Source organism: Geotrypetes seraphini, chromosome 15 (genome assembly GCF_902459505.1).
Source record: "Geotrypetes seraphini chromosome 15, aGeoSer1.1, whole genome shotgun sequence".
NCBI classification, from domain to species: domain Eukaryota; kingdom Metazoa; phylum Chordata; class Amphibia; order Gymnophiona; family Dermophiidae; genus Geotrypetes; species Geotrypetes seraphini.
The window spans coordinates 43,667,700-43,694,830 of record NC_047098.1 but is presented as its reverse complement, the minus strand read 5'-3'; the positions used below and the strand labels follow the sequence as shown (position 1 = coordinate 43,694,830).

The 27,131-nt window shown below is 44.6% G+C and overlaps 1 protein-coding gene across 3 annotated transcripts in view; it reads right to left on the bottom strand.

Annotated features, from left to right (window-relative positions):
* VMP1 (vacuole membrane protein 1) overlaps positions 1-27,131 on the bottom strand; it is a 288,381-nt gene that overhangs the window by 27,844 nt on the left and 233,406 nt on the right. For all 3 annotated transcript variants that reach the window (XM_033922822.1, XM_033922823.1, XM_033922824.1), the window contains exons 9-10: positions 20,730-20,846; positions 5,565-5,626 (exon numbers count right to left, since the gene is read on the bottom strand). In XM_033922822.1, coding sequence (XP_033778713.1) covers positions 5,565-5,626; positions 20,730-20,846 — 179 coding nt within the window. The remainder of the gene's footprint in view (positions 1-5,564; positions 5,627-20,729; positions 20,847-27,131) is intronic.

The window sequence follows — 27,131 nt, the reverse complement described above, 5'->3', positions numbered from 1 at the left end:
GTATCAGGGAGATACCTATTTGTTCCTTGAAAGATGAGTACTTTTTTGAAAGTTTTGAAAGATGAGTACTTCAATTTAAAATCCAAATCCGTGATACCTACTACCGTATTTTCACTCATATACCGCGCACATGGGTATAGCGCGCGGGAAACTGTAATTTATGTACACAAATTTTTATATACCGCGCACACCCCTATACCGCGCATGCCGCCCCGACTCTCCCGTCGCTGCCCGACTCTCCTTTCACCTGCCCCGACTCTCCTCTGGCCAGCCCAACTCTCCTTTAGCCCGCCCCACTCTCCTCTGGCCAGCCCGACTCTCCTTTAGGCCGCCCTGACTCTCCTCTGGCCAGCCCGACTCTCCTTTAGCCCGCCCCCGACTCTCCTCTGGCCAGCCCGACTCTCCTTTAGGCCGTCCTGTCCCCCCTTGAAGTCCTGTCCCCCCTTGAAGTCCTGTCCCCACCCTGAAAGCCTGATGCCCCCCCTGATGTCTGATTCACCCCCCCGTAGGACCGCTCGCACCCCCACCCCAAAGGACCGCTCGCGCTCGCATATGCACCCGCACCCCCACCCCCACCCCGAAGGACCGCTCGCACCCCCACAGCCTCCCCACCCCCCTATCATGTAGAAGCTGCCTACCGTCGTCCTGCTGCTTCCTCTGCTGGCGGTCCTGCCCCTTCTCTTAGCCCATCGTCTACGTTGCTTCCTCTTCTGGCGGTCCTGCCCTTTCTCTGACGTCAGAGAAAGGGCGGGACCGCCGGAAGAGGAAGCAGCATAGACACAGGGCTAAGAGAAGGGGCAGGACCGCCGGCAGAGGAAGCAGCAGGACGACGGTAGGCAGCTTCCACGTGATGGGGGTGGGGGGTGGGGAGGCTGTGGGGGTGCGAGTCGGGGTGGGGGTGCGGGTGCGTGTTCGAGCGTGAGTGGTCCTTCGGGGTGGGGGTGCGAGCGGTCCTGCGGGGTGAATCGGATGTCGGGGGGGGGAACTATGTAAAAAAAAAAAAAAAGGGGATAACGCGCTCACGAATATAACGCACATGGTTATACTCGGTTTGTAAAAACCATGTATAATGTGTGCATTATATGCGTGAAAATACGGTACTACTATTATTTATCATTTCTATAGTGCTGAAAGGCGTACGCAGCACTGTACATTTTAACATACAAAAGACAGTCCCTGCTCAGAAGAACTTACAATCTGAGAAGAGCTTACCTCTGTGTTTCAGTCCTTACTCTATGATATTATATCAGCCATACCGGGGGCAATATTATAACTCTGCATATGGGTAAAAAGCATGTTCACATTTTTCACTGGGTGGAAGTGGCTCAGTTTCTAAACTATGTGCATATTTCCACTTTGAAAATCACCCTATGAAAACAATGTATGCATATTTACACCCATTCTATAGCAATCACATATTTTCAGGATTAATTTATGCACAGATGCCTGAAATTTCAAAAGTATGAACATGGGGTGGGAGGGAGAAGATAAGGGCGAGTTTGTAAAAGTGGGTTGATATCAAAGGGTAATTATAAAATGGGCACCCAGAACCAGCCCCAACAGTGCACAAATCCTAAAGTACAAATTTACACATGCTGCAAAGTGTAAACTTGTGCATGTTCTTTATAAAACGTGTACACACTACAGTTTCACCTCCATTGTGCCCACTACCTTCCCAGGAACACCAACACACAATGTGCATAAAAGCATGTGCATTGAAAAGAATGCACAAACATACACATGAGTAATAAGCTATACAATCTTGTCATTTTGTTTGTGTAAAACCAGCTTTATACACAGAAAAGGCTTTAAATAATTACCCCTACATAATGAAAAACTATCCCCAATTCTGTCACAGAACACCTCTGCTCCGTCCAGGTAAACACACTCAGGCATCACACACATTAGTTTACTCATGTATTTAAGTAGGCAATTTTATAAAAGACTTATCTGCGAAAATAATTTTTTGAAAAATTACCCTCTGTTCTCACATACCTTCATCTGTCAACAGTACTGATTAATACTAACCTTGTTGCTACTTTAACAAACACTAGTGGAACTCTTGTAATCAAGTACAGTAAAACATTGGTTTGTGAGCATAATTTGTTCCAGAAGCATGCTTGTAATCCAAAGCACTTGTATATCAAAGCGAATTTCCCCATAGGAAATAATGGAAACAGACGATTCGTTCCACAACCCAAAAACTTTAATACAAAATACTGTATGCTGTGAGCGCTTGAACTGTGGGTAAATTGGGCGTAACACTTATTATGTTCAGTCGCGCTCAGCGTAAGATGTGCACACTTCAGCTGTGGGTTCTGATGACGTGTCACGCGATATAATAATAATAACAACGTTATTCTTTTATACCGCCATTACCAAAGATTCTAGGTGGTTTGCAGCAAAAAGAGCTGGACAATTAGCGAAGTACAATCATACCATAGAAATACAAATAGTAGAATAGGATATAAAATACAGTCAGTAAGAGTATCCCAATGTTAAGTAATAAATGGTCTTAACTAATTTACGGAAAAAACAGCAATTCGATGCTTGCTGAATACATTCACCTAACCACGATTCTAATATGTGCTCGTACTGCAAAACAATGCTCGTTTATCAAGTTAAAATTTACTAAAATGTTTTGCTCGTCTTGCAAAACACTCGCTATCCAAGGTCTGACTGTACTAACAACTGAAAATCTAATAAGATCCTAAGTAGGTGGGTGACACTAACAAAACAGAGATCTTGCAGATTCAATAACAGAGGAGCTCTTACATCTAAACAGTGTTGGCATAGGCATCAGAACAGGGGGAAGCCACAGGGGTCATGGTCTCCCCAAAAATTGCCAGTAGTAATAGGGCCAACAGAGATCCTGTGGGCAGAGAAATACCAACTGAGGCGGCGCCTCAGCACTCTCAAGGGAGCAGCATCTTGCTGACAGCCAGTGTACCTGTTGGTTTGCTCTCTCTGCTGCATCCCTTCCCCTACATCTATTCCCCCCCCCCCTCACGTCTACCCTAAATTTCTTGTAACACTTGCTGGGCGGCGGAACCAATTCATAACATTGCTGTGCCGCTGGATCCAGCGTTTTCTCTCCACTGTGGCCCGCCCCAGCAGAAACAGAAGTTGTTAGTGGAGAGAAAATGCAGAAGCCAGTGGCACAGTGACGCTGTGAATCGGTTCTGCCATCCGGCAAGCGTTTCAAGAAATTCAGGGGAGTCACATAGGAGGGGGAAGAGGGAGGAGGAGTAGATGTTGGGGAAGGGAAACAGCAGAGAGAACCAACCAGGAAGTACGCTGGTTGGCAGCAAGATGCCGCTACCATTGGAATGCTGCCTAGAAATAATGCCCCTCCCGAAACATTTCAAATTCAGGAGAGGGGTAGAAGTTAGAGAGGAAGCAATATAGGTCTGGGGGAAGGGAGAGATGTTGGACTCAAATGAGAGAAGAAGGGAGAGATGTGAGACTCAGGAATGGGGTAAGGAGGGAGGGATGGAAAGATGTCAGATTTGTGAGGGACAGGAAGAGATGGATTTGGGAACGGAAAGGGGGAATAGAAGGGGAACAGTGAGAGATGGATTTGGAGGAGGACAGAGGGAGCAAGAGAGGGAGAGATGGACATGGGAGAAGGCTGAGGGGTCAGGGAGAGATGGAAGATGGGAGAAAGGGAGAGATAGATGTGGAGGGGCAAAATGGGGAGAGGGAAAAATATTCAGAGGAGGGAGAGATGGATGACTCAGGGAGAGCAGAGATGGACAGGGAAAGGCAGAGGGGATATGGATGGGGGGCGTGGAAGGGGTGAGATAGGAGAGATGTTGTACTTGTGGGAGGGAGAGAGAGAGAAAGAAAGAGAGGAAGGAAATGAGGGTGGAGTAAGCCATAAGGAGGAGAGATGCTAGAAATGGTGGATCCATGTGGGAGAGTTATCAAGGAGATGAGAGCAGAATAATGAGTATACAAGGGTAGAAATGTGATAATGGGAAGCTGATAAGAATTGTGAAATCTAGGGGATGAGAGAAGGAGATAGAAAGTTGATTAAATAAAAAGTGAAAAGGAATAAAGTAATGTTCCCTCTAAGCTGCATGGCTGTGCACCTTTTGGTAGCAGGCTGCACAGCCAGGATCTCTAGCCATACTCTGCTGCGGCTTTGTGAAGAAAGAAGTGCAACTAGAAGAAAGGAGGCGGCGGCCTACTTGGATGTTTTAGAGCCAGCCAGAACACAGGTACACACCCTTGGAAGAGGGCACGAAGCTGGGAGAGAGGGTGCACAAACTTGGGACAAAGGCTGGAAGGGAGGGGGCATGAACTTTGGACACAGAAGGGAGAGAGGAAGCGTATTGGGACATAAAAGGGAGAGGGCATGAACTTGGGACTTAGGATAATAACTTTATTCTTATATACCGCCAACAATCTTGCGACTTCTAGGATGGAAGGAGGGGGAAAGAGATGCTAAGGTGGTATGGGAATAGAAAGGGAGAATTGTTGAGAATGCATGTGGTTGAGAGGGAATGAGATGGTGTACATGGGGAAAGGAAGAAAGAGGAGAATTGTTGGACATAGGGAGGGAGAGAATTGTTGGACAGAGGAGAGAAGAGGAGAGATGGGAGAGGAGTGGGTAGAGAGATGAGAGGGAGAAATATTGGATGTGGTGGTGGTAGAGAGGGATGTAAGAGGGAGGAATGTTAGACACGGCGGTGGAGGTAATGGAGGAAGAGATGTGGCATGAGAAATGTTGGGCATGGGCTTGTGGGCAGGGGCAAAAGATGCTGCACACAATCCGGAGGATAGGAGAGGAAGAAATATTGGATGTGGCAGTAGAAGGAGTTAGAGAGATGCACCCTGGATCCCTCTCTCTCTTTTTCCCCACTCCCTTTGCAGCAAGGGAGGAAATTAGAGAAAGAGATATGGTGGACAGTGAAAGAGAGGGAGACTTTCTATATAGGGGTGGAGGAGAAAGGAAGAAATGCTATGCAGGGGTGCGGGAGGGGAAAAAGAGCATGCTTTGTGTAATTTAATTTTGTGGTTACCATTGTGTGTTGTTAATAAGATTATATTGTGTGTTTATAAAAAATGAATTAGTACTACTATTACGGGGGTGGGGCGGAGCTTGGTAAGGGTCTGGGGGTGAAGCTTGCACATTTTGGGGTGAGGTCTAGGGCAGAGCTTTTGGGCCCCCAAACAGAAAAGCATTCCGCTGCATATGAGTGTTGGTACACAGTAGAAATGAACTTCAAGCAGACTGACAGGAGATATATAGAACTCAGGAGCATTATAATAGCAGAATGCTGGTTGCCTTGGGGAAAGGCTCAGCTCAAAGGACAAAATTTCCTAATGGTTGCAGGATATATTGTTACACTATATAAAACTGTAAATGCAGCACTTTATACAGCTGACCTATATCATTGTGAACAACATTGATGTTGGTGATCTTATGCCACTCTCCAAACTGAAGAAAAATACTAAATATTCAGAAATTTTAAAACTAACTTTGGGCCAATAAGTCAGTCTTCTGCATGTTTTGTCAACAGGGAAATTAGACTGCCTGTCCCAAATCAGTTACTCACCCTATTAGGGATACCATCTGCTCCACTATATGCTTGCTGAACGTGATAATAACAAACAGCTTCTGTAGGAAACAGGAAAACAGCACTTAAAATGGATATTTAGTCAAGGGAAGCACAGACAATGAGTTTGATAACTGAATCTAGCTTCCAGCAAAGAGGGATGGTGACTACTAATCCACCACTTGGTATTTCAAAAGTAACCAGCAGTTTCATATCATTAAAAGAAAATATTTTGTTTACATTATAAATTATCAACTGCAGAAAGTATTTAAACAATAATGGCTGCTGGGAAAGGCATTTCCTGGCACTTACTAACTGACTGGAAAAATTCCATCTTGGGCCCTTAACAGCAAGGAAATACTTGAGGTCACTATTGTCATAAACCATTTTGTACCAAGCTAGACATTTATTTATTTATTTGCTGCCGGAAAAATGAATCGCCATGGTGATTTCTGCTTACAAGGAAAAGACTGGTACTTTTCAGCAGTTAAAGCCAGACCAGTATTGTAACCAGTCAAGGCTACACCATTAGATTTATAATGGAAACAACATTGTGCTAACTTATGGAATGCACAATATCAGTTTGTGTATCTATTTCTGGAAACCCCAAAGCACCAGTGATATAACAGGTCTTAGTCTTCTAAGTAAAATTTTTAAGGTATCCAAACTCTATTTTATAAAAGGGTACCTAGTCAGGAAATGCAAATATGGAAATATGTACAAATGCAACATATGTGGCTTTATAAATTAGCTACCTGGAAGCTCCTGCAATTATATTTGCTCAGTTTGTGTGTGTATATGCCAGCAGAAATCAATGCACACACATGTATTTCATAAGATACACACTTAAGTACCAATCCTGCCCATATTCTACCCATTTCTGCCCTAAGTAGTTTCAAAACTGCTTTCTATAATGAAAACTACGAAGCCTGTTGACACTTTGTTGCCTTGTGGACTATTTAAAAACTGTGTCCTAAAATGAACATTAAAGAATAAATCATAATAAATTATTTTGTACCTTGATATATAAACCATATCCACTTATAAATTCACAGACAATGAAAAAAGGAATTGGTCAAAATGGCTACATTTATTTTTAACAGTGAATTTCATAGATTAATGAAACATCTTATTTAAATTCTACCTCCTTCCCTTCTATCTTAATAGTACAAAACCCTTATAAAAACAATGCATCAATCGGTGGGAGGGGGGTTACCTTAAAGCACCTATCTTTTTAGAACTACAATAAAAACATGCAGAATATAATACCTGCAGCATTACCCATGGCTGAATAGAGTCTGTATTCCATACAACCTTTATTTGATACAACAACTGTACTTGATGTGATTCTAATCAAGACCATTTTTGACCTATTTATGAATTTGCACTAAGGTTCTGCAGTTATGACATTTTAATTGCCAAAATTAGAGTGTGGTTGTAGCAAATCCTCTGTGTTAACCACTGAGAAAGTCCCTAAAATTTTGATAGTCCCCCCTTCTCTGTGTGTTTGAGGGATTATTTTAGATTGTTGGCTAACAATTGAGCAGAAATTCTCCCATATAGTATGGAATACTTTTTAAAATTAAGACACAATAGGGAGATTTTCTATTGTCAAGTGAGGCTTTAAGTTCAATCACAAATGTTACCTCAAATATTGTGTATATTCAAATGTAAACCGATCCAAATATAAACCGAGGTATCCTTTTTTTCCCTCCAAAAAGAGGGAAAAAAGGTTGACTCGAATATAATAAACCAAGGTTAGAAATTTGGGTTATCATGGTGAGCCAATCTATAAAGACTGTTCACCCCCTTCCCCATCAGTTATCTCTTAAGTCACTAAACATAATACAAATATCTGTGATGCATATATCCCAAAGCTAACTTATTCACAATAAGGCCCCTACATAGGAAAACACAACTACAAGCAACCACAAACTTAAATAAATGTAGACAAAAATCAAACTTAAACAGTCTCCAATTGTCAGATCCTTTCTTTGGAACGATGAAGTATATCGAGTATCTCCCAGAGACCGAGTCTCGCTCTGGAACAGGTTCTATAGCCACAATATCCAAAAGCCTGTGGCTTGCACCTAAAGCACCTTCTCGGGGCGGCCTGCAGGTGAATCCAGAAAATACTCGGTCAGAGGACAGAGAAATTCCAGTTTGTAGCCATCCCTGAGAACCTCCAGGACCCAACGGTAAGAGGTAATTGCCTGCCATTCTGCCAGAAAGGCCGACAACAGCCCCTTGATCCACGGGGGAGGAGACACTGGCCTGGCATCAAAACTGTTTCTTTGCTTGAGCCACCACCCGACTTCCCGTGGATTGCTGACATTGAGACCCGCCGAAGCATGGCCTGGCAGACGAAGAGGACCGTTGTCCCATGGACGAGCACGAAGGGATGAAAATGAGAACATTCTGAAACCCTGGAAGGGCAGGATCTTTTCACAGGCAACAACTTGGGCCTGTGATCCTGCACACTAACTATAAGGTCATCCAGACCCTGGCTGAACAGCTGCTGTGCCTTAAAGGGCATCAGACTCAAGGTCACCTTAGAAGATGAATCACCCAACCACTGCCGGATCCAGAGCATTCTGTGAGCTGAAATGGAATAGGCGGCAAGCTTGGTGAAAACTTCAGGATGTCGTGCATGGCATCCACCATATAATCCACACCGGAGATGAGAAAATCCAAATCGCGAAGCACCATAATGTCAGGATCATAGCACAGCTGTCAGGATCATAGCACAGCTTGGAATGGCACTTCCTAGCCACAAAAGAAGAGGCCGATGCTGCCTTAACACCAGCAGCAGCTGAATCAAATAGAAGCTTAAGGACAAAATCCATACGTCTGTCTTGAACATCCTTCAGGACTACTCCCCCATCACTGGGGAGAGATGTGCACTTAGTAATCTACACCATCGAGGAATCCACCTTCAGGTAAGCAAAGCGCATGTTAAAGGCATCTGCCATGGGATAAAGCCGTGCCATGGCACGAGCACATTTCAAGGGACCCTCACAAGTCTCCCAGATGTCTATAAGAATCTGTACGAGGTCAGGATAATCAGGAAAGGAGGCAGTTGTGGCCTCTGGTCACTCATGAGGGAACATTCTGCAATGGATGGCTGTTCAGTCTGCAGCTTCAATTCCTGAAGAGATTCCAAGATCAAATTAACAAGGTGCGCGCGCTTGGAAAATCTGGGTTTCTGCACCGATCCAGATTCTGGAGATCCACCAAGTTCGCCACATTTGTGACAGTAGCAGTGCCTTCAGGCAAAAGCAGAGGTATGAAAAGGGTGTCCGGCACAACCGCAGGCACAGCCAGTTTACCTGCTGGCACTCCCAAAGGAAAGCAAGGGAAAAGACCTTGGCCCAGAGGAGCAGGGGTCCTTGTACCGGTGCAGAAGCTGGCTGAAGGGACACAGGCAGAGATTTTTTTTTTTTTTTAATCTTTATTCATTTTCAAACATACAATAAGTGTATCAATATGTTAAAACAAATTAATCATAAATATATCACTTAATAATCATCAATAGTACAATTAATATGTTATTATCATCCTCCAAGTCCAAATTTGTGTCCATTGAGACGCAGAAATTTGATGCTTGATCTCAATGCTCCAAATGTCTTTCAGACCAGTGTTTGGTTTCTTTTTAAGAAGTCCAGATAATCATTTATACCACTGGGCAGCCTGGTGACCCAGGAAGTCCGCCTGAAAGCATAAGAACTCCATACTATATTGATCTTTAATATTTTTCCACTCAGGGAACCCAGCCTGAATGGCCTGCTTCAATTGCAACCATCTAAAACTTTCTGATTTATTAAGGCCATATTTATATTGCAACTGTGAAAACTCAAGCAGTTTACCATTAGAGATAACATCATCCAATAAACGTATTCCTGCTCTCATCCAGTGTTTCCAGGTAACTTTTCTCTGCCAATTTGAATCTTGGAATTTAGCCAAATATTGATTTGTAGATTTGCAAATTGGAATAGTTGTTAAATTACTTACATAACGCAATGCTTTCCATGTATCAGCTAATATTTTATTATCTTTACTGTACCTAGGCATTTTGATACTGAGCACATGATAAAGGCGCATTGGAGACATGAGTTGCCATTCAAACCACAACCAATCTGGGAATTTTTCCATGAGCTCTGGGAGGATCCAATACATACCCTGGCGCAAAATATAGGATTGATGATACCTATAAAAATTGGGAAAATTTACCCCTCCCTCTGAAATTGGTCTTTGTAAAGATACCAAAGCAACTCTAGGAGTTTTACCCAGCCAAATGAATTTTATAAAAATGCTATTTAATTTTTTATAAAAGGACCCTTGAAAATAAATTGGCAATAAACCCATCTGATAACAAACCACAGGCAAAATCATCATCTTAATAGTTTGGACTCTCCCCCACCATGAAAGATTCCATTGCTCACACATTTCTGTTATCTTCCGTAATAAAAATTTTTCATTTATTTTCATTGTTTCTTCCATCGTATTTTTAATCCAAATGCCTAAATACTTTATACCATCCTCCTTCCAAAGAAAGGGAAATGAATCAAACAAACTTTTTGTACAGTGAACATCGAGTGGAAGAATTTCTGATTTATTCCAATTTATCTTATATCCTGGAAATTTTCCAAATTTCTCAATCATTTCAAGTAAGCAAGAAACGTTTGTTCCAGGATTTCTCAAATAGAGCAATATATCGTCTGCATAAGCAGAGACCTTATATTCCCGATCTCTATAAGAAATACCCTGAATCTCCTTCGCTTGCTGAATAGCTAATAACAAGGGTTCCAATACAATATCAAAAAGCAGAGGAGATAAAGGACAGCCTTGTCTAACCCCCCTTTGTAACTTAAAACTTTCTGAAAAATTTAGCAACAGGGGAGCTATATAATGTTTGAACCATTTGTATAAATCTTGAACCAATACCAAAACATTTCAACGCTTGATACATGAAGGTCCATTCAACTCTATCAAAGGCCTTCTCTGCATCTAGGGATACAGAAAAAGCCGGATCATTTAAGGCTTTTGACAAATTCAACATATGAAATGTCAGCCTAGTGTTGTTAGAAGAATGTCTTTGAGCAACGAATCCCGTTTGGTGCATTCCAATAATAAAAGGGAGAGCTTTAGCTAAACGTATAGCCAAAGTTTTAGCTAAAAGTTTTCCATCTACATTAATTAAAGAAATAGGCCTGTAGTTTGAAACCAGTGTAGGATCTTTATTTGGCTTTGGCAAGGCTATAGTCAATGATTCCGCCATGGTACCTGTAATACAACCTTTGATTAGTTGATTCTGATATAAATTTAACAAATATGGTAATAGGGTAATTTGAAATGATTTGTAGAACTCTACTGTAAAACCATCCCCACCTGGAGCAGATCCAACTCTAAGGGACTTCAATGCTGCTTGTAATTATTTTATTGATATAGGCTTTTCTAAGCTTTCTTTTATATGCTCAGGAATTTTCGGCCCCTTGATTAATTTTTAGGCAGAGATTTTTAAACTAAGTATGCCTGATAAAACATATTCACAAACTCTGGGGATCGCACCCTTCGCAGGCCACAGTGCAAGTGGAACACAGCTGCACATCCGACAGCCATCTACTGCAAATGAGGCATGAATCCTGCCCTGGGGAGGCCATGCAGTTTTCTTGCAAAAATGAAGCTTGGAAATATTAAAAATATGCTTAAATTCAAATAGGGAAAAATCCAAGATGGCCATCGCAGGTGCCAATTTTGATTAAAAATAGGCCGGGAAAATCACAAGAACCCAACCCCCCCCTACCCCAGTGATTTGGGGATTTTATAGGTGGGGAGGGGTAGGGCATGTAGGGAATCCACCTAAAACTCTCTTTTTAAGACCCCCCGCCCCCCCCCCAAAAAAAAAAAGACATGTGCTGAATGGGAAACACTGCAGACAGAGTTGAAAACAGCTCACAGGGAGATTCTTGCCTCAGAGAACTGGAAATCTGGATTTAAAATCTGATTGCCCCACCGGCCTGACCACCATGGCCGGAGACCTCTGCCACCCTCAGACATGCAGCACAGATGCCTGGCGAAGAAACAGTCTGGGTCCAATCCTGCTTGCGTCTCCACGGAACTGCTCAGCCTGCACTCTACCCACTAGCAGACAAACCTGAGGTGAACAAGCACACAAGGGAACAGGCTGATGTGCAGGCTGTCCAGGAGGCTTACTGACAAGCAGGGAACCCCCTAGAAGCAGAATTTTTCCAACAGTCTGCAATTTCCCGCAATTAAGGATGTCCCCGCAGGGAACCTCCACAGCACGAGGGTGAAAACTGTGAATGCAAAATACGTGAAATTAAACATGAGCAGAAAGATCAGCTCCTACAACCTGGCTTGTAGGACAAAAGACTGGGGAACTGAGGCACTGGTACAGTGATGAGGGAGAAGGGTTTAAGTCTCTGAAATTTTGAGGCTTCCTACAAAGTCCTGGCAGGTATACAGAAATAACCCACTGGTCCCAGAATGAAGTGGGATTGGACAAGATTTCACCTGTGTATTCTCAATATTCTGAAACCATTTTAAATTTCTTAAGTTCACGGAAGTGAACATTCCCATTGACTAGACAATTCAGTGTCCGAGAATGCACTTATGTAAATACATACTGAGCAACAAGGTCAGCATTTAGACACATATTAATGTATTGATATATTACTGCAAATTTGTAAATAAGCCTCTGCATTTGTTATTTCTAATGGTGTTAACTATAGCATTTTTTTACACCCTTGCATAAGTAGCTGAAGGCAAATTAAATACAGTTACAGTAGGCTTATAATATAACCCCCCCCCCCTTTTATAAAGCCAAACACCACTGAGCCGCTCATTCTATTCCTATGGGTGGCTCTGCATTTAGCTTGCGCTGATCGGCAGTGCAGTTTTGTAAAAGCAGGGGAGGGGGAGGGAGGGGAGTTAAGCTCAAGATCTGAATCTTGGTTTTCCTCATTCTGAGTGTGCTACTCTAACTATACTACTCTACAGCTTTGCTCCTTTTATTATCATTGCACCCAAACACAAAAGTAATACTCTTTACAATAAAAGCTACTTCCCATAAGACATATCAATTTATAGTCTGCTTATTTTGTTTATAAGTACACAGAAACTTTAAAAAAGGGTGCATGCTGCAGTATTGGATGCTTAAGTGCTAAAGCATACTGTTGATAAAGAGTAAACCAATCAAAAAGGTTATAGAAATAAGTAGTCCAATTTACAAAGGATGTTTCCAATAAATAATAATAATAACTTTATTCTTTTATACCGCCATAACCAAATGTTCTAGGCGGTTTACACTAAAAAGAGCTGGACAATCAGCGAAATACAATAATACAGTAAAAAATACAAATATTTGTAAAATAGAATTTCAATAATAAAACTCACTAAGTAATAAATTATCGAACAAAGTGGTCTTAATTAATTTCTGAAAACTGCAATAGGATAACATAGCTTGCTGAATACATTTACCTAACCAAGATTATTGCCTACCAGCTTGAAATGATAGGGTCCTATCTAAGAAGATCTTATATCTACACCCATTAATTTTTGGATAAGCAAATAAGTAGAAGTTTCTAGTTTCTCTTGATGGTCTATGCAACACAAATTGAGGAAAAAGGTAAGCTGAAGACAATCCCGATATCAGCTTAAATCAGATACAGAAAATTTGAATAATACTCTTGCCTCCAAAGGCAGCCAATGAAGTAAACGATAATATGAACTAATATGGTCGTTCTTTTTTAAACTAAAAATCAATCGAACAGCTGTATTCTGAATCATCCTTAATTTCCTTAGAATTTTTATGGGTGCTCCTAAATAGATGATGTTACAATAGTCTAAAAAGCACAGTTACTTACCGTAACAGGTGTTATCCAGGGACAGCAGGCAGATATTCTTGACTGATGGGTGACGGCACCGACGGAGCCCCGGTACAGACAATTTTAGAGTGATTGCACTCTAAGAACTTGGAAAGTTCTGGTAGGCCGCACCGCGCACGCGCGAGTGCCTTCCCGCCCGACAGAGGCGCGCGGTCCCCAGTTAGGATAAGCCAGCTAAGAAGCCAACCCGGGGAGGTGGGAGGGACGCAAGAATATCTGCCTGCTGTCCCTGGATAACACCTGTTACGGTAAGTAACTGTGCTTTATCCCAGGACAAGCAGGCAGCATATTCTTGACTGATGGGTGACCTCCAAGCTAACAAAAAGAGGGATGGAGGGAAGGTTGGCCATTAGGAAAACAAATTTTGCAAAACAGATTGGCCGAAGTGTCCATCCCGTCTGGAGAATGCATCCAGACAATAATGAGATGTAAAAGTATGAACTGAGGACCAAGTAGCAGCCTTGCAGATTTCCTCAATAGGAGTGGAACGGAGGAAAGCTACAGATGCTGCCATTGCTCGGACTCTATGGGCCGTGACAGAACCTTCCAGTGTCAGTCCGGTCTGAGCATAACAGAATGAAATGCACGCTGCAAGCCAATTGGACAGCGTACGTTTAGAAACAGGACGTCCCAATTTATTCGGATCAAAGGACAGAAAGAGTTGGGGAACTGATCTGTGGGGTTTCGTACGCTCTAGATAGTAAGCTAGAGCCCATTTACAATCCAAAGTATGCAGAGCCTGTTCCCCAGAATGAGAGTGAGGTTTCGGAAAGAAGACAGGCAGAACAATGGATTGGTTGAGATGGAATTCAGAGACAACCTTAGGGAGAAACTTTGGATGTGTACGCAGAACCACCTTGTCATGATGAAAGACCGTAAAAGGTGGATCTGCAACTAGTGCATGTAGCTCACTGACCCTCCTGGCAGAGGTAAGAGCAATAAGGAAAAGTACCTTCCAAGTGAGAAACTTGAAAGGAGTGGTAGCCAAAGGTTCAAATGGAGGCTTCATTAAGGCGGAAAGAACCACATTGAGATCCCAGATAACAGGAGGGGCTTTAAGAGGTGGTTTCACATTGAAAAGACCTCGCATGAACCTGGACACCAGGGGATGAGCTGAGAGAAGTTTTCCATGAACCGGCTCATGGAAGGCAGCAATGGCACTGAGATGGACTCTGATGGAAGAAGACTTAAGGCCAGAGTCAGACAAAGAAAGCAAATAATCCAACAATGTCTCCACTGCCAGGGAAGTGGGATCAAGATGGTGAAGAAGACACCAGGAAGAAAATCTTGTCCACATCTGATGGTAACATTGCAAAGTGGCTGGTTTCCTGGAGGCATCTAGAATGGAACGAACGGGCTGAGACAAAAGAGTATCATGAGAAGTCAGCCCGAGAGATACCAAGCTGTCAGGTGCAGAGACTGGAGGTTGGGATGTAGAAGGGTCTCCTGATGCTGTGTAAGCAGAGAAGGAAACAGTGGAAGAAGAAAAGGTTCCCTGGAACTGAGTTGAAGTAGAAGGGAGAACCAATGTTGCCTGGGCCACCTCGGAGCAATCAGAATCATGGTGGCTCGTTCCCTCTTGAGCTTGAACAAGGTTCTCAACATGAGAGGCAGAGGAGGGAAAGCGTACAGGAACAGATTGGACCAGTCGAGGAGAAATGCATCCGCTGCCAGACGGTGAGGAGAGTAGAGTCTGGAGCAGAATAGGGGCAGCTGGTGATTGTGAGGAGCTGCAAAGAGGTCTATCTGAGGAGTGCCCCATTGAGCGAAGATGGATTGTAGAGTGAAAGGATCGAGTGTCCACTCGTGAGGCTGGAGAATTCTGCTGAGCTTGTCCGCTAAGGAATTCTTTTCTCCCTGAATGTAGATAGCTTTCAGGAATAGATGGTGATTTATGGCCCAAGTTCAGATCTTCTGGGCTTCCTGGCACAAGAGACGAGAGCCCGTCCCACCCTGCTTGTTGATGTAGTACATCGCAACTTGATTGTCTGTGCACAGCAGGAGAACTTGAGGGAAGAGAAGATGTTGGAAGGCCTTGAGGGCATAAAACATCGCTCTGAGTTCCAGGAAATTGATGTGATGCTTCTTTTCCTGGGCTGTCCAAAGGCCTTGAGTTTGGAACTCGTTCAAATGAGCTCCCCAGGCATAAGGGGAGGCGTCGGTGGTGATGACTAGTTGATGAGGAGGTAGATGGAGCAGAAGACCTCTGGATAGATTTGAGGATATTAACCACCATTGTAGAGACTGACGAAGAGATGATGTGACAGATATGTGACGTGAGCAAGGATCCATCGCTTGGGACCACTGGGTAGCTAGGGTCCATTGAGGAGTGCGCAGGTGAAGACGTGCGAAGGGTGTGACATGAACTGTGGAGGCCATGTGACCCAAGAGTATCATCATTTGCTTGGCAGAGATGGAAAGTTGTAGAAGCACCTGCTGACACAGAGATTGAAGCATTTGAAGACGGATGGATGGCAGGAACGCTCTCATGAGGACTGTGTCCAAGACAGCTCCGATGAATTGAAGTCTCTTAGTGGGGATGAGATGAGATTTGGGTAGATTGATCTCGAACCCCAGAAGTTGAAGAAACATGATGGTTTGGTTGGTGGCCAGGAGAACAGTCTGAGATGAATTGGCCTTGATTAACCAGTCGTCCAGGTAAGGAAAGACCTGAAGGTGGTGAGATCGTAGAAAGGCAGCCACCACAATCAGACATTTGGTGAACACTCTTGGAGAGGAGGCAAGACCGAAGGGCAGCACCTTGTATTGGTAATGACAACGATTGATCATGAAGCGTAGGTACTGTCTGGAGGCCACATTGACTGGTATATGAGTGTATGCTTCTTTGAGATCGAGTGAACATAGCCAGTCGCCTTGATTGAGAAGTGGGTAAAGAGTGGCCAGAGAAAGCATTTTGAATTTCTCCTTGACCAAGCATTTGTTTAGATCGCGAAGATCTAGAATGGGTCTTAGATCTCCTGTCTTTTTGGGGACTAGAAAATAACGGGAGTAAGAATCCCTGCCCTCTCTGATCTAGAGGAACTTCCTCTATAGCGTTCAGAAGGAGGAGGGATTGAACCTCTTGAAGAAGGAGGGAAGACCGAGGAGTGTTGAAAGCAGACTCTCTTGGCAGACTTTGGGCAGGAGGTGTCTGAAAGTTGAGAGAGTAGCCGTGGCGGATGATGTTGAGGACCCACAGGTCCGAGGTGATGATTTCCCAACGGCTTATGAAATGTATACGGCGTCCTCCTATGGGCTGTGGAAGATGAGTAGAAGGAGGAAGATTGGCTATGTCCCGGAGAACCAAGTCAAAAGGGCTGAGTTGACTTTTGAGAAGGAGGAGGTTTCACTTGCTGTTGCTGCTGGGCAGGTCGAGCAGGTTGCCTCTGTTGCTGCCTCTGACGCCTGGGTTGTTGCTGTGTTTGAGGTAATGGACGAGCCACAAACCTTCGTTGGTAGGCCGATTGTTGACGAAAAGGCCTAGAAGGTGGGGTCTTCTTCTTTGTCTTAAGGAGAGTATCCCATCGAGTCTCATGAGCTGAAAGTTTCTGAGTAGTAGAGTCCATGGATTCTCCGAACAGCTCATCCCCTAGGCAAGGTGCATTGGCCAGTCGATCTTGGTGATTGACATCGAGTTCGGACACTCTGAGCCAGGCCAGTCGTCGCATAGCCACTGACATAGCCGTGGCTCTAGAGGTCAGCTCAAAAGTGTCATAGATTGATCTGACCATGAACTTGCGCAGTTGCAAGAGCGATGAAGAAGTTTGGCGAAAGGCTGATTTCTTACGGTCAGGGAGATATTTCTCAAAAGATGACAAACTTTGAATAAGATGCTTAAGATAAAAGGAAAAATGGAAAGCATAGTTTCCTGACCTGTTCGCTAGCATTGCATTTTGATACAGCCTTTTGCCAAACTTATCCATGGCCTTACCTTCCCTGCCAGGAGGAACAGAAGCATATACACTAGCCCCCGTGGATTTCTTTAAAGTAGACTCTACTAATAAAGACTCATGGGGGAGTTGAGGCTTGTCAAAGCCTGGAATTGGTATAACCTTATATAAGGAGTCCAGTTTACGGGGAGCTCCTGGAATGGTCAAGGGTGTCTCTAGATTTTTGTAAAATGTCTCTCTTAAAATGTCATGGAGAGGCAGCTTGAGAAATTCCCTTGGAGGCTGGTCAAAGTCAAGAGCATCTAAAAATGCCTTGGGTTTTTTGGATTCAGCCTCCAAGGGAATAGATAAAGAGTCACACATCTCTTTAAGAAAAGAGGTGAAAGAAGTTGCATCAGGTTTGGAAGATGGATCAAAACCAGAAGGATCCTCGTCCCCTGATGAACACTCTCCCTCAGAGAGGAAAGGCTCTTCTGAATCACCCCACAGATCAGGGTCCCTCACCTGAAAACTGCAGTCTCGTGACTCCGGTGTGGAGGGTTCTAGGTGCCGAGTTTTATGAGTCGACTTACCAGACCTCTGTGAACCGGTACCGGGAGATGTTAAGGGTTGTGCCGGTGCCGATGTTTGAACAGCCTGGTGTCTCGGTTCCGGTGCCAAGACTGGCATTGATACCGAAGAAGTGATGTGCCCCGGTACCGACAAAGTGGATGCCGATAAAGGGGGCTGCTGCACCGTCGGTACCGGCGGCTCAGACCGGACCGGGACTGGAAGGCTCGGAGTCAAAAGAGCAGGGAGTAGCTGTTGGAGTTGTTCCTTTAGCTGGACCTGCAGGACTGCGGCAATGCGCTCGTCCAATGAAGGCACTGGTACTGCTTTTTTCTTCTGCGGTACCTTGGGTGCCGCTCTACACTCCGAAGAGGAACCCGATGTCGAGGGGCTCACCTCAATCAGAGCGGAGCGCTTCCGTGGGCGCCTCGTGGTCGGCAGGATTGGACTCGCTGCTACTGAGACCGGAGGACGCTTCAACGGGGAAGGCTTCTTAGCCGGCTTACCTGCGGGGTGCGACGCCGGCGCGGTATCGCGCGGTGTCGACGAAGTAGGTGCCGACTGAGATGGAGCCGACGTTGGTGCCGGTGGTGCGGAATCAGACATCTCGGCGCTGAACAATAACTGCTGCTGTATCTGGCGGTTTTTAAGTGTTCTCTTCTTTAAAGTCGCACAGCGGGAGCAGGTAGACGCTCGATGGTCAGGACCAAGACACTGCAGACACCAGTTGTGTGGGTCTGTCAGTGAAATTGGTCGAGCGCACCGCTGGCACTTTTTAAATCCGGGTTGAGGGGGCATGAAAGTGAATACGGCTTCTGCCAAATCGAAGGCCGAGGCCTCGATGATGGCAATAGGCCCCGCCGGGGCTAACCGAAAACTGAAGAAAAAAATTAAGTTTTTTTTTTTTTTTTCTTTAAGAAAAGAAAAGAAACATCGGAAATAAAATTTCCAAAAGGGTTTACATGAGCAGGAAGGCGATATTAAGTAGAAAAAAGAACTTTCAACAGCCGTTGAAAGAAACGCGTCTTCTTAGCTCCGCGGAAACTAAGAAACTGGGGACCGCGCGCCTCTGTCGGGCGGGAAGGCACTCGCGCGTGCGCGGTGCGGCCTACCAGAACTTTCCAAGTTCTTAGAGTGCAATCACTCTAAAATTGTCCGTACCGGGGCTCCGTCGGTGCCGTCACCCATCAGTCAAGAATATGCTGCCTGCTTGTCCTGGGATAATAGATAAAACTAATGCCTGCACCAATAGTCTGAATGATAAATGATCAAAATATTTTTTTATGGTTCAGACTATTGGTATAAAGAATAGGAGAATGTTTTATGAATCTGGTCACAGTATTTAATATGCTAATACAAACATTTTCTTCTCCAAAAATTACCCTCTGCTTTGTGTATATGCCACTTCACCCTAGAAATTGTGCTAAATATTTAAAAAGCAGTTTTGGTGAGGCAATGAGAGGACAGACAAGTGTGTGTATTGAAGGCAGGGAAAGTAATTTGTCATCTGTGGTAGGATTACTTTTGTACTAATTAGGAAGGCAGGCAGCCATTACTTCAGTGTCATAAAAAAACCACTCTCTTTAAGCTGCTTATTTCCAGTCTCATGCCTTGCAACTGTGAGCTATTGAACTCAGCAGGAGAAGTATCAACTGAGAAGACTAATGCCAAGCAGAATCACATAAAGGGAAAGAGCATCTCATGGCTAACCATAATACATTTTTAATGAGTAGAAGTAGTGTATTACACTTTGTAAAATAGTACTGAGCCTTAGCTGAGTAATATCCAAAATGATCAGGGTCCTTGCTTAATAATGAATGTACCATATATACTCGAATGTAAATCAAGAATTTTGGGTCAAAAAATGAAGGCTGTGGTTTATATTTGACTCCTCCCTTCCCCCTGATGTCCCATTCCTACCATACTCACTCCCTCATGAGACTACTGCTGGAAGTTGCGGCAGCCATTTTCACCGTTTAGTGCATAGGCAGGAGCAAGTGGGAATCACTCCTGCCCCAATGTGCTGCTAGATCAGGAAAGCACGATAAGCCCAGGGGTTCTTCCGCTGAGTTTAGGAGAGGAGTTAGTCGAGAGGATGAGCTATGTCTGTTCGGGAGGAGGGGGATGCTGCTGATTAGGGGGGGGAAGGGGCCAGGGTTGATAGTAGGAAAACTCTGCTGGTAGGAGTGAGGGCAGATGATGGTAAAAGCAGTGGTAGTTGTGGCAGAGGTAGAGGAGGGAAGGTGATATAATTCCAGACACCACTGGAGTTGGAAGGAGAGGAATGGTGGAATATAAACCCTATGTTTATGTTCAAGTTGCCATTTTTCCCCTAAAAAGGGGGGCAAAAATAGTATCTCGGTTTATATTTGGATGGGTTTATATTTGAATATATATGGTATGCTCCCTGCCAAGAAGATTTAGACTAAATGACAAAATATAAGAATGTACCTTTTTATAATGTGACTGTAAGGCATTTTCCATCTAGTATGAACCCTAGATATACAGTATAACCTGATTAACCACATGGGTAGTAAACTTATAAGGCTATACTATAGATGGTTTGGGCCCCTCGTGTTATGAACAAAGTAAAGGTATTAAGGTATTTGTTTCTGGTCTTCTGTCCAACAAATTTCAAGGACATTAAGGAGCTCAATTTCAAAGCAATTAGACAAAGTACCATAGGTTTCTATGTCTAAGTACTTTCAAAATGAGCCCATAGATCTATAAAAAGGGGTTTAAGGCTTATTAAGTTGCATTGTCCAAAACCAACAAGTGAGCATATTGCACAAAAGTTGAGGTTCTGAAAATGTACTTGCCTGAATGTGCATCTTAACTATTGCTTTCCCAATGAGAGTTGCTCCAAAGAAGGTCCAAAAGGGAACTAGAAAATGTCCACATGTTATTCCTGCCAGATCAAATAGAGGATTTGGAATCTACAAAGAAACAAATGCAGTTTAGATCAAAAACTTGAAAACCCTTAATTGTGCTTGAAGAGAAGACATTTCATTGTCTACTAGAAACTGATTGAAGACTATAGTAAAAAGCAAAATTGCTCACCTATAACTAATGTTTTCCATAGACAACAGGGTTGATTAGTCATACAAGTAGGTGATCATCTGATGTTGGAGGGACAGAGCTGCATGGCCTTTAGTGTATGCAAAATAACCAAAGAATTTCGTTTGTAAGAGTCTCCTTATGTAACTATGAACACTTGATTTTGCATATATTGGTGGAACGAGTTCTTGAATTTGAATCCAGTGAGCGGTATTCAATAGATTAAGAGACAAAATGGAGAACTCTGTTGGGTAGTCTCAAGCCACGCCACACCACATCATAAAAAAAACCAGCTAAGTGACTCTCCCATTGATGCTTGAGTAGACAAAAGAGAGAGTCTTCATTTGCTAAGAAATCATTTAAATTTAAAAATGACAAATTAAAAGTGGAAAATGTTCAGAGAAAAAATGATGTAGTGGCGGAACCATATAAATTTTGCCATCTGGCGTTACATGCTTGGTTCTTCTGGGAAACTTTACCTTGTGGTAGGTTCACACTACTGAAATTCTCTGTGACAATTAAGTGAAAACCATCTTGAAATTCAAGAGTTCATATTTATATAAGAAGATTCTTGCAAACAAGGTTCTTTGGCTATTTGATATATTGGGTCACCACTTTTGTCTGTTTTGACCCACAAAAGAGATTTGGATAATTTTTTCTGTATGTAGCAATTTTCTCAGCATCTCTGTAGTTGTACGGCTTAAGGTATTAGGCAACTCTCAGGGAGGTAAGAGGGACTGTGTGTCTGATCAATCCTGCTGTTTACAGAAAGCATATGTTACAGGTGAGTAACATTGCTTTTTCTGTTGACAGAATGAATCAGATGCACAAATGAGTGATTCAAGTTTAGGGCTACTCAAAGCTTTGTGCTTTTCACAAATTTGAGAATAGCCCTTGTAGAAAAAATGTGAGAGTTGCTAGCTCAAAGGGACAGAATGACTAGCATAGAAGGTTATGTCTGCTCCAAAAGCTTGGTCCAGACAGTAATGCAAAGTAAAGGTATGTGAAGAGGACCATGTCGCTGACTTGAAAGTAGTAACTAGATATGCAGACTCTAATAGGATTACCATAGCTACAGTATCTGATGTGACTTCACCTTGGATGCAAGAGGAGTATCTGCTTGTTCATAACAGAACTGAAAGCAGGATGCTAGCTAATTTGCTAGAGTTCTTTTTGTGACTGGTGCACCTGTTGGGATTAAAGAAGATGAACAACAGTGTAGGCTCTGAGAGCACACTTACAATCCAGAATGTGCAGAGTCTTCTCATGTGCATTTTTATAAGGTTTTGGAAAAATGCTAGGCAGAACTATTCATTGATATGGAAAGGTGACCACCTTCAACAAAAATTTAGGGTGGGTTTGGAGAACACTCTTGTGATAAAGCTGAGTACGGTATATGAGTTCATAAGTTATTAGTACCGTATTTTCGCGGATATAACGCGCACCGTTGTAAAACGCGCACAGGGGTATAGCGCGCAGAAATCACGATGATATGTACAAAAACTTTTCTATACCGCGCTCAGGCATATAACGCGCATGCTGCCCGACTCTCCTCTGGCCACCCCGACTCTCCTTTCGCTCTCCCCGACTCTCCTCTGGCCACCCCGATTCTCCTTTCGCCCTCCCCGACTCTCATCTGGTTGCCCCGACTCTCCTCTGGTTGCCCCGACTCACCATTCACCCGCCCTGACTTTCGGTGCACTGCCCCGCCTCTCCGTGCCTGTCCCCCTTGAAGTCCTGTCCCCCCTTGAAGGTCTGCCTGTCCCCCCTTGAAGGTCTGCCTGTCCCCCCTTGAAGTCCTGTCCCCATCCTGAAAGCCTGATGCCCCCCCTCGATGTCCGATTCTTCTCCCCCCTCGGCAGGACCACTCGCACCCCCACCCCGAAGGACCGCCGACTCCCCGACAATATTGGGCCAGGAGGGAGCCCAAATCCTCCTGGCCACGGCGACCCCCTAACCCCACCCCGCACTACATTACGGGCAGGAGGGATCCCAGGCCCTCCTGCCCTCGACGCAAACCCCTCCCCCCAACGACCGCCCCCCCCCAAGAACCTCCGCCCGTCCCCCAGCCGACCCGCGACCCCCCTGGCCGACCCCCACGACACCCCCACCCGCCTTCCCCGTACTTTGTGTAGTTGGGCCAGAAGGGAGCCCAAACCCTCCTGGCCACGGCGACCCCCTAACCCCACCCCGCACTACATTACGGGCAGGAGGGATCCCAGGCCCTCCTGCCCTCGACGCAAACCCCCCTCCCTCCAACGACCGCCCCCCCCTCAAGAACCTCCGACCGACCCGCGACCCCCCTGGCCGACCCCCCCACCCCCCTTCCCCGTACCTTTGGAAGTTGGCCGGACAGACGGGAGCCAAACCCGCCTGTCCGGCAGGCAGCCAACGAAGGAATGAGGCCGGATTGGCCCATCCGTCCTAAAGCTCCGCCTACTGGTGGGGCCTAAGGCGCGTGGGCCAATCAGAATAGGCCCTGGAGCCTTAGGTCCCACCTGGGGGCGCGGCCTGAGGCACATGGGCCAAACCCGACCATGTGTCTCAGGCCGCGCCCCCAGGTGGGACCTAAGGCTCCAGGGCCTATTCTGATTGGCCCACGCGCCTTAGGCCCCACCAGTAGGCGGAGCTTTAGGACGGATGGGCCAATCCGGCCTCATTCCTTCGTTGGCTGCCTGCCGGACAGGCGGGTTTGGCTCCCGTCTGTCCGGCCAACTTCCAAAGGTACGGGGAAGGGGGGTGGGGGGGTCGGCCAGGGGGGTCGCGGGTCGGTCGGAGGTTCTTGAGGGGGGGGCGGTCGTTGGAGGGAGGGGGGTTTGCGTCGAGGGCAGGAGGGCCTGGGATCCCTCCTGCCCGTAATGTAGTGCGGGGTGGGGTTAGGGGGTCGCCGTGGCCAGGAGGGTTTGGGCTCCCTTCTGGCCCAACTACACAAAGTACGGGGAAGGCGGGTGGGGGTGTCGTGGGGGTCGGCCAGGGGGGTCGTGGGTCGGCTGGGGGACGGGCGGAGGTTCTTGGTGGGGGGGCGGTCGTTGGGGGGAGGGGGTTTGCGTCGAGGGCAGGAGGGCCTGGGATCCCTCCTGCCCGTAATGTAGTGCGGGGTGGGGTTAGGGGGTCGCCGTGGCCAGGAGGGTTTGGGCTCCCTCCTGGCCCGATATTGTTGGGGAGTCGGCGGTCCTTCGGGGTGAGGGTGCGAGTGGTCCTGCCGGGGGGGGGGGATGTATCGGACGTCGGGGAGTCGGCCGGGCAAGAGGGCTTGGGCTCCCTCTTGCTCCGATCGTGGATGCGGGTGCGGGTGGGAGCGCGTGCGAGCGGTCGTTCGGGGTGGGGGTGCGAGCGGTCCTGCTGGGGGGGTGAATCGGGCGTCGGGCGGGGTGGGAACTATGTTTAAAAACTTTTGTATACCGCGCTCAGGCATATAACGCGCGAGGGGTATGCGCGGTACGTAAAATCACGTATAACGCGCGCGTTATATCCGCGAAAATACGGTACTTGAAGTTTGCTCACTCTTCTGGCCAAGATTACTGCAATGAGGAAAAGTACTTTCCATATAAGGAACTTCAGAGACAAACTCTCCAGTGGCTCAAAGGGCAATGTCATTAATAAAGTTAGTACCAGGGCAAACTGCCAATTAACAGGGGCTTCTGTAGTAGAGGCTTGACCTGAAGAAGTCCCTTCATGAAGCTTGAGATAACGGTACAGTGGGAAGCTAGAAGATTATCCACTGTGGTATTTAGGCCAAGAAACAACATAAGAATAGCCATATTGGATCAGACCAATAGTCCATCTAGCCTAATATCCTGTTTTCACAGTGGCTAATCCAAGTCACCAATACCTGGCAGAAACCCAATTAGTAGCAAAATTCTATACTACCAATCCCAAGGTATACTCTTATGCAGAAAGACAAAGTGGAATTGTCCCAATCAGAATGGTGAGCACTAAAAAAGTGTCCTTCAACTCATCTGATGAATACAAATATCTTTATTGGTTCAATATCCTGTATATATATCCAAAGACTCAACGACCCAACATGTACATGTTTCAGCCCAACTGGCCTGCCTCAGGAATCTTATGAGCCTTTAAAGGTTGTATGGGAAAATCACATGGATTACAAAGTAGCACACACACTACAAAGCGAGTAACTCTGGAACATGGATGGCAGTTGAACGTCATTAGCATGCTGTAAACTCTTATGCAGGACATTTGAAAGCTTACTGACACAGATCTTACCAGAACTGCAAGACTGTAGCTGGTGGACTCATTGTGGGGTTGTGTCCATTAGCAAAGCATCAGGTAGTAAATAGTTTCCACTTGAACAAGCACATACATCTAGTAGACAATCTCCTGGCAGCTATAAGAATGTCATGAATGGGTTGAAGCAATTCAGAGACTAGTGACTACTCAATTTCCAGGCCATAAGGGCCAGAGACTTCAAGTCTGGATGAAGTAGATACCTTCTTTATGAATTTTGATGTTGGAAGCTGAAGATGTTTTAGTGAAGGATTGCATACAATTTGATTGATTTTAGTGGCAAGGCGGGAGTATGGTTGGACAAACGCTATCTGCTGATCATCCTCTTGCTCCTGTTGATATTGCAAGAGTAAAGAGCGTTGAGCAAATTTAGCTCTCAAATAAGCTTGATGAACCACTGTTCTGGGATAACCCTTCTGACAGAATCTATATTTCATTATTCGAGCCTGATGTTTAAATTCAGTCAATGAATGGAAATCCTTCAAAGACGCAGGAACTGGCTAATGGGAAGGCTTGCTTTTAGTTTATAAGGATGAAAACTATGGTATCTCAAGAGACTATTGCGATCTGTTGGTTTACGAAAGATCGTGGTGACAAGTTAGCCTTGGAGATTTAACTATTTTGATGTCTAAAAATGAAATATCTTGCTCATGGATAGTGGTGGTAAACTGAATATTATTGTCCATTTGATTGAGCCAAGCTTTCCTTAGTAGAAGTCCAAATGCACAACACGTCATCCAGGAAGCGTTTCCATAATTTGATATTCATAAAATATTGAGATGTGTATAATAATAATAATAAATTTATTCTTTTATACCACCATTACCAAGAGTTCTAGGCGGTTTACATCATAAGAAATTGAACAATCAGCGAAATACATTCATACCATAAAAATAAAATCATTATGGTATGAATGTATTTCGCTGATTGTTCAGTTTCTTATGGTGTAAACCGCCTAGAACTCTTGGTAATGGCGGTATAAAAGAATACATTTTTCTTCTAAGACCGCCATATACAGTGTGGCTAACGAGGGTGCCAATGATGCACCCATTGCGATGCCATGGACTTGTTGATAAAATACATCATGATGACAAAAATAGTTTTGAGTTAATACTAATTTGGCCAACTCCATAAGAAACTGGACCGATACTTGCTTTAGAGTTGTTGCTGTTCAAAAATAGTCCACAACAGTTCTAAAGCTCCTTGTATAAGTATCATCGTATACAAAGCGGTCACATCAAAAGTGACCAATAGCCAATCTTCATGGATGTCTTGAATTTCAGCTAGGACTTGTAACACATGTGTAGTATCTTTTACAGAAGATTTAACTTTAACCACCTCCTTTCACAAGAATACATCCAAAAACCTGGATAACGGTTCTGATACTGAGTTCTTCATGGACACTATGGAACATCCAGGAGGAGATGTCAATTGCTTGTGAATTTTAGAAAGAAAATAGATTTTCGGAGTCACATGAAAAGAAGAGCGTAAACTGCCTCTTTAGTCGTTAACATTTTTTCCCTATATGCAGAGGAGACAATCAGAGATACTGTATAGTTTGTTTCAATTCCATCACAGGATCCCCTAACAATCTCCTGAATTATGACCCATGAAGAGAAATTTTAGCCCATTTAATCTATTTATTTATTTGATGAAATAAGATAAATAGTAAAAAAAAAAAAAAAAAAAAAAAGCATAAAAATAATATAAAAGCATAAAAAAAAAAAGATTTTGAAAATATAGGTCCAGATAGTAAATGCACGATTGGGTGAGCCAGTGAAGAATACTGCCACACTGTGCTGGATCAGATAGGTGGCGTTCTCAGATTCCCCATGTGTGTTTTAAATTAAGTTTAAAAGAGGTTGGATGCATTATATAAGTAAATGAAGTAACTATTTTAGTGGTTTATAGTATTA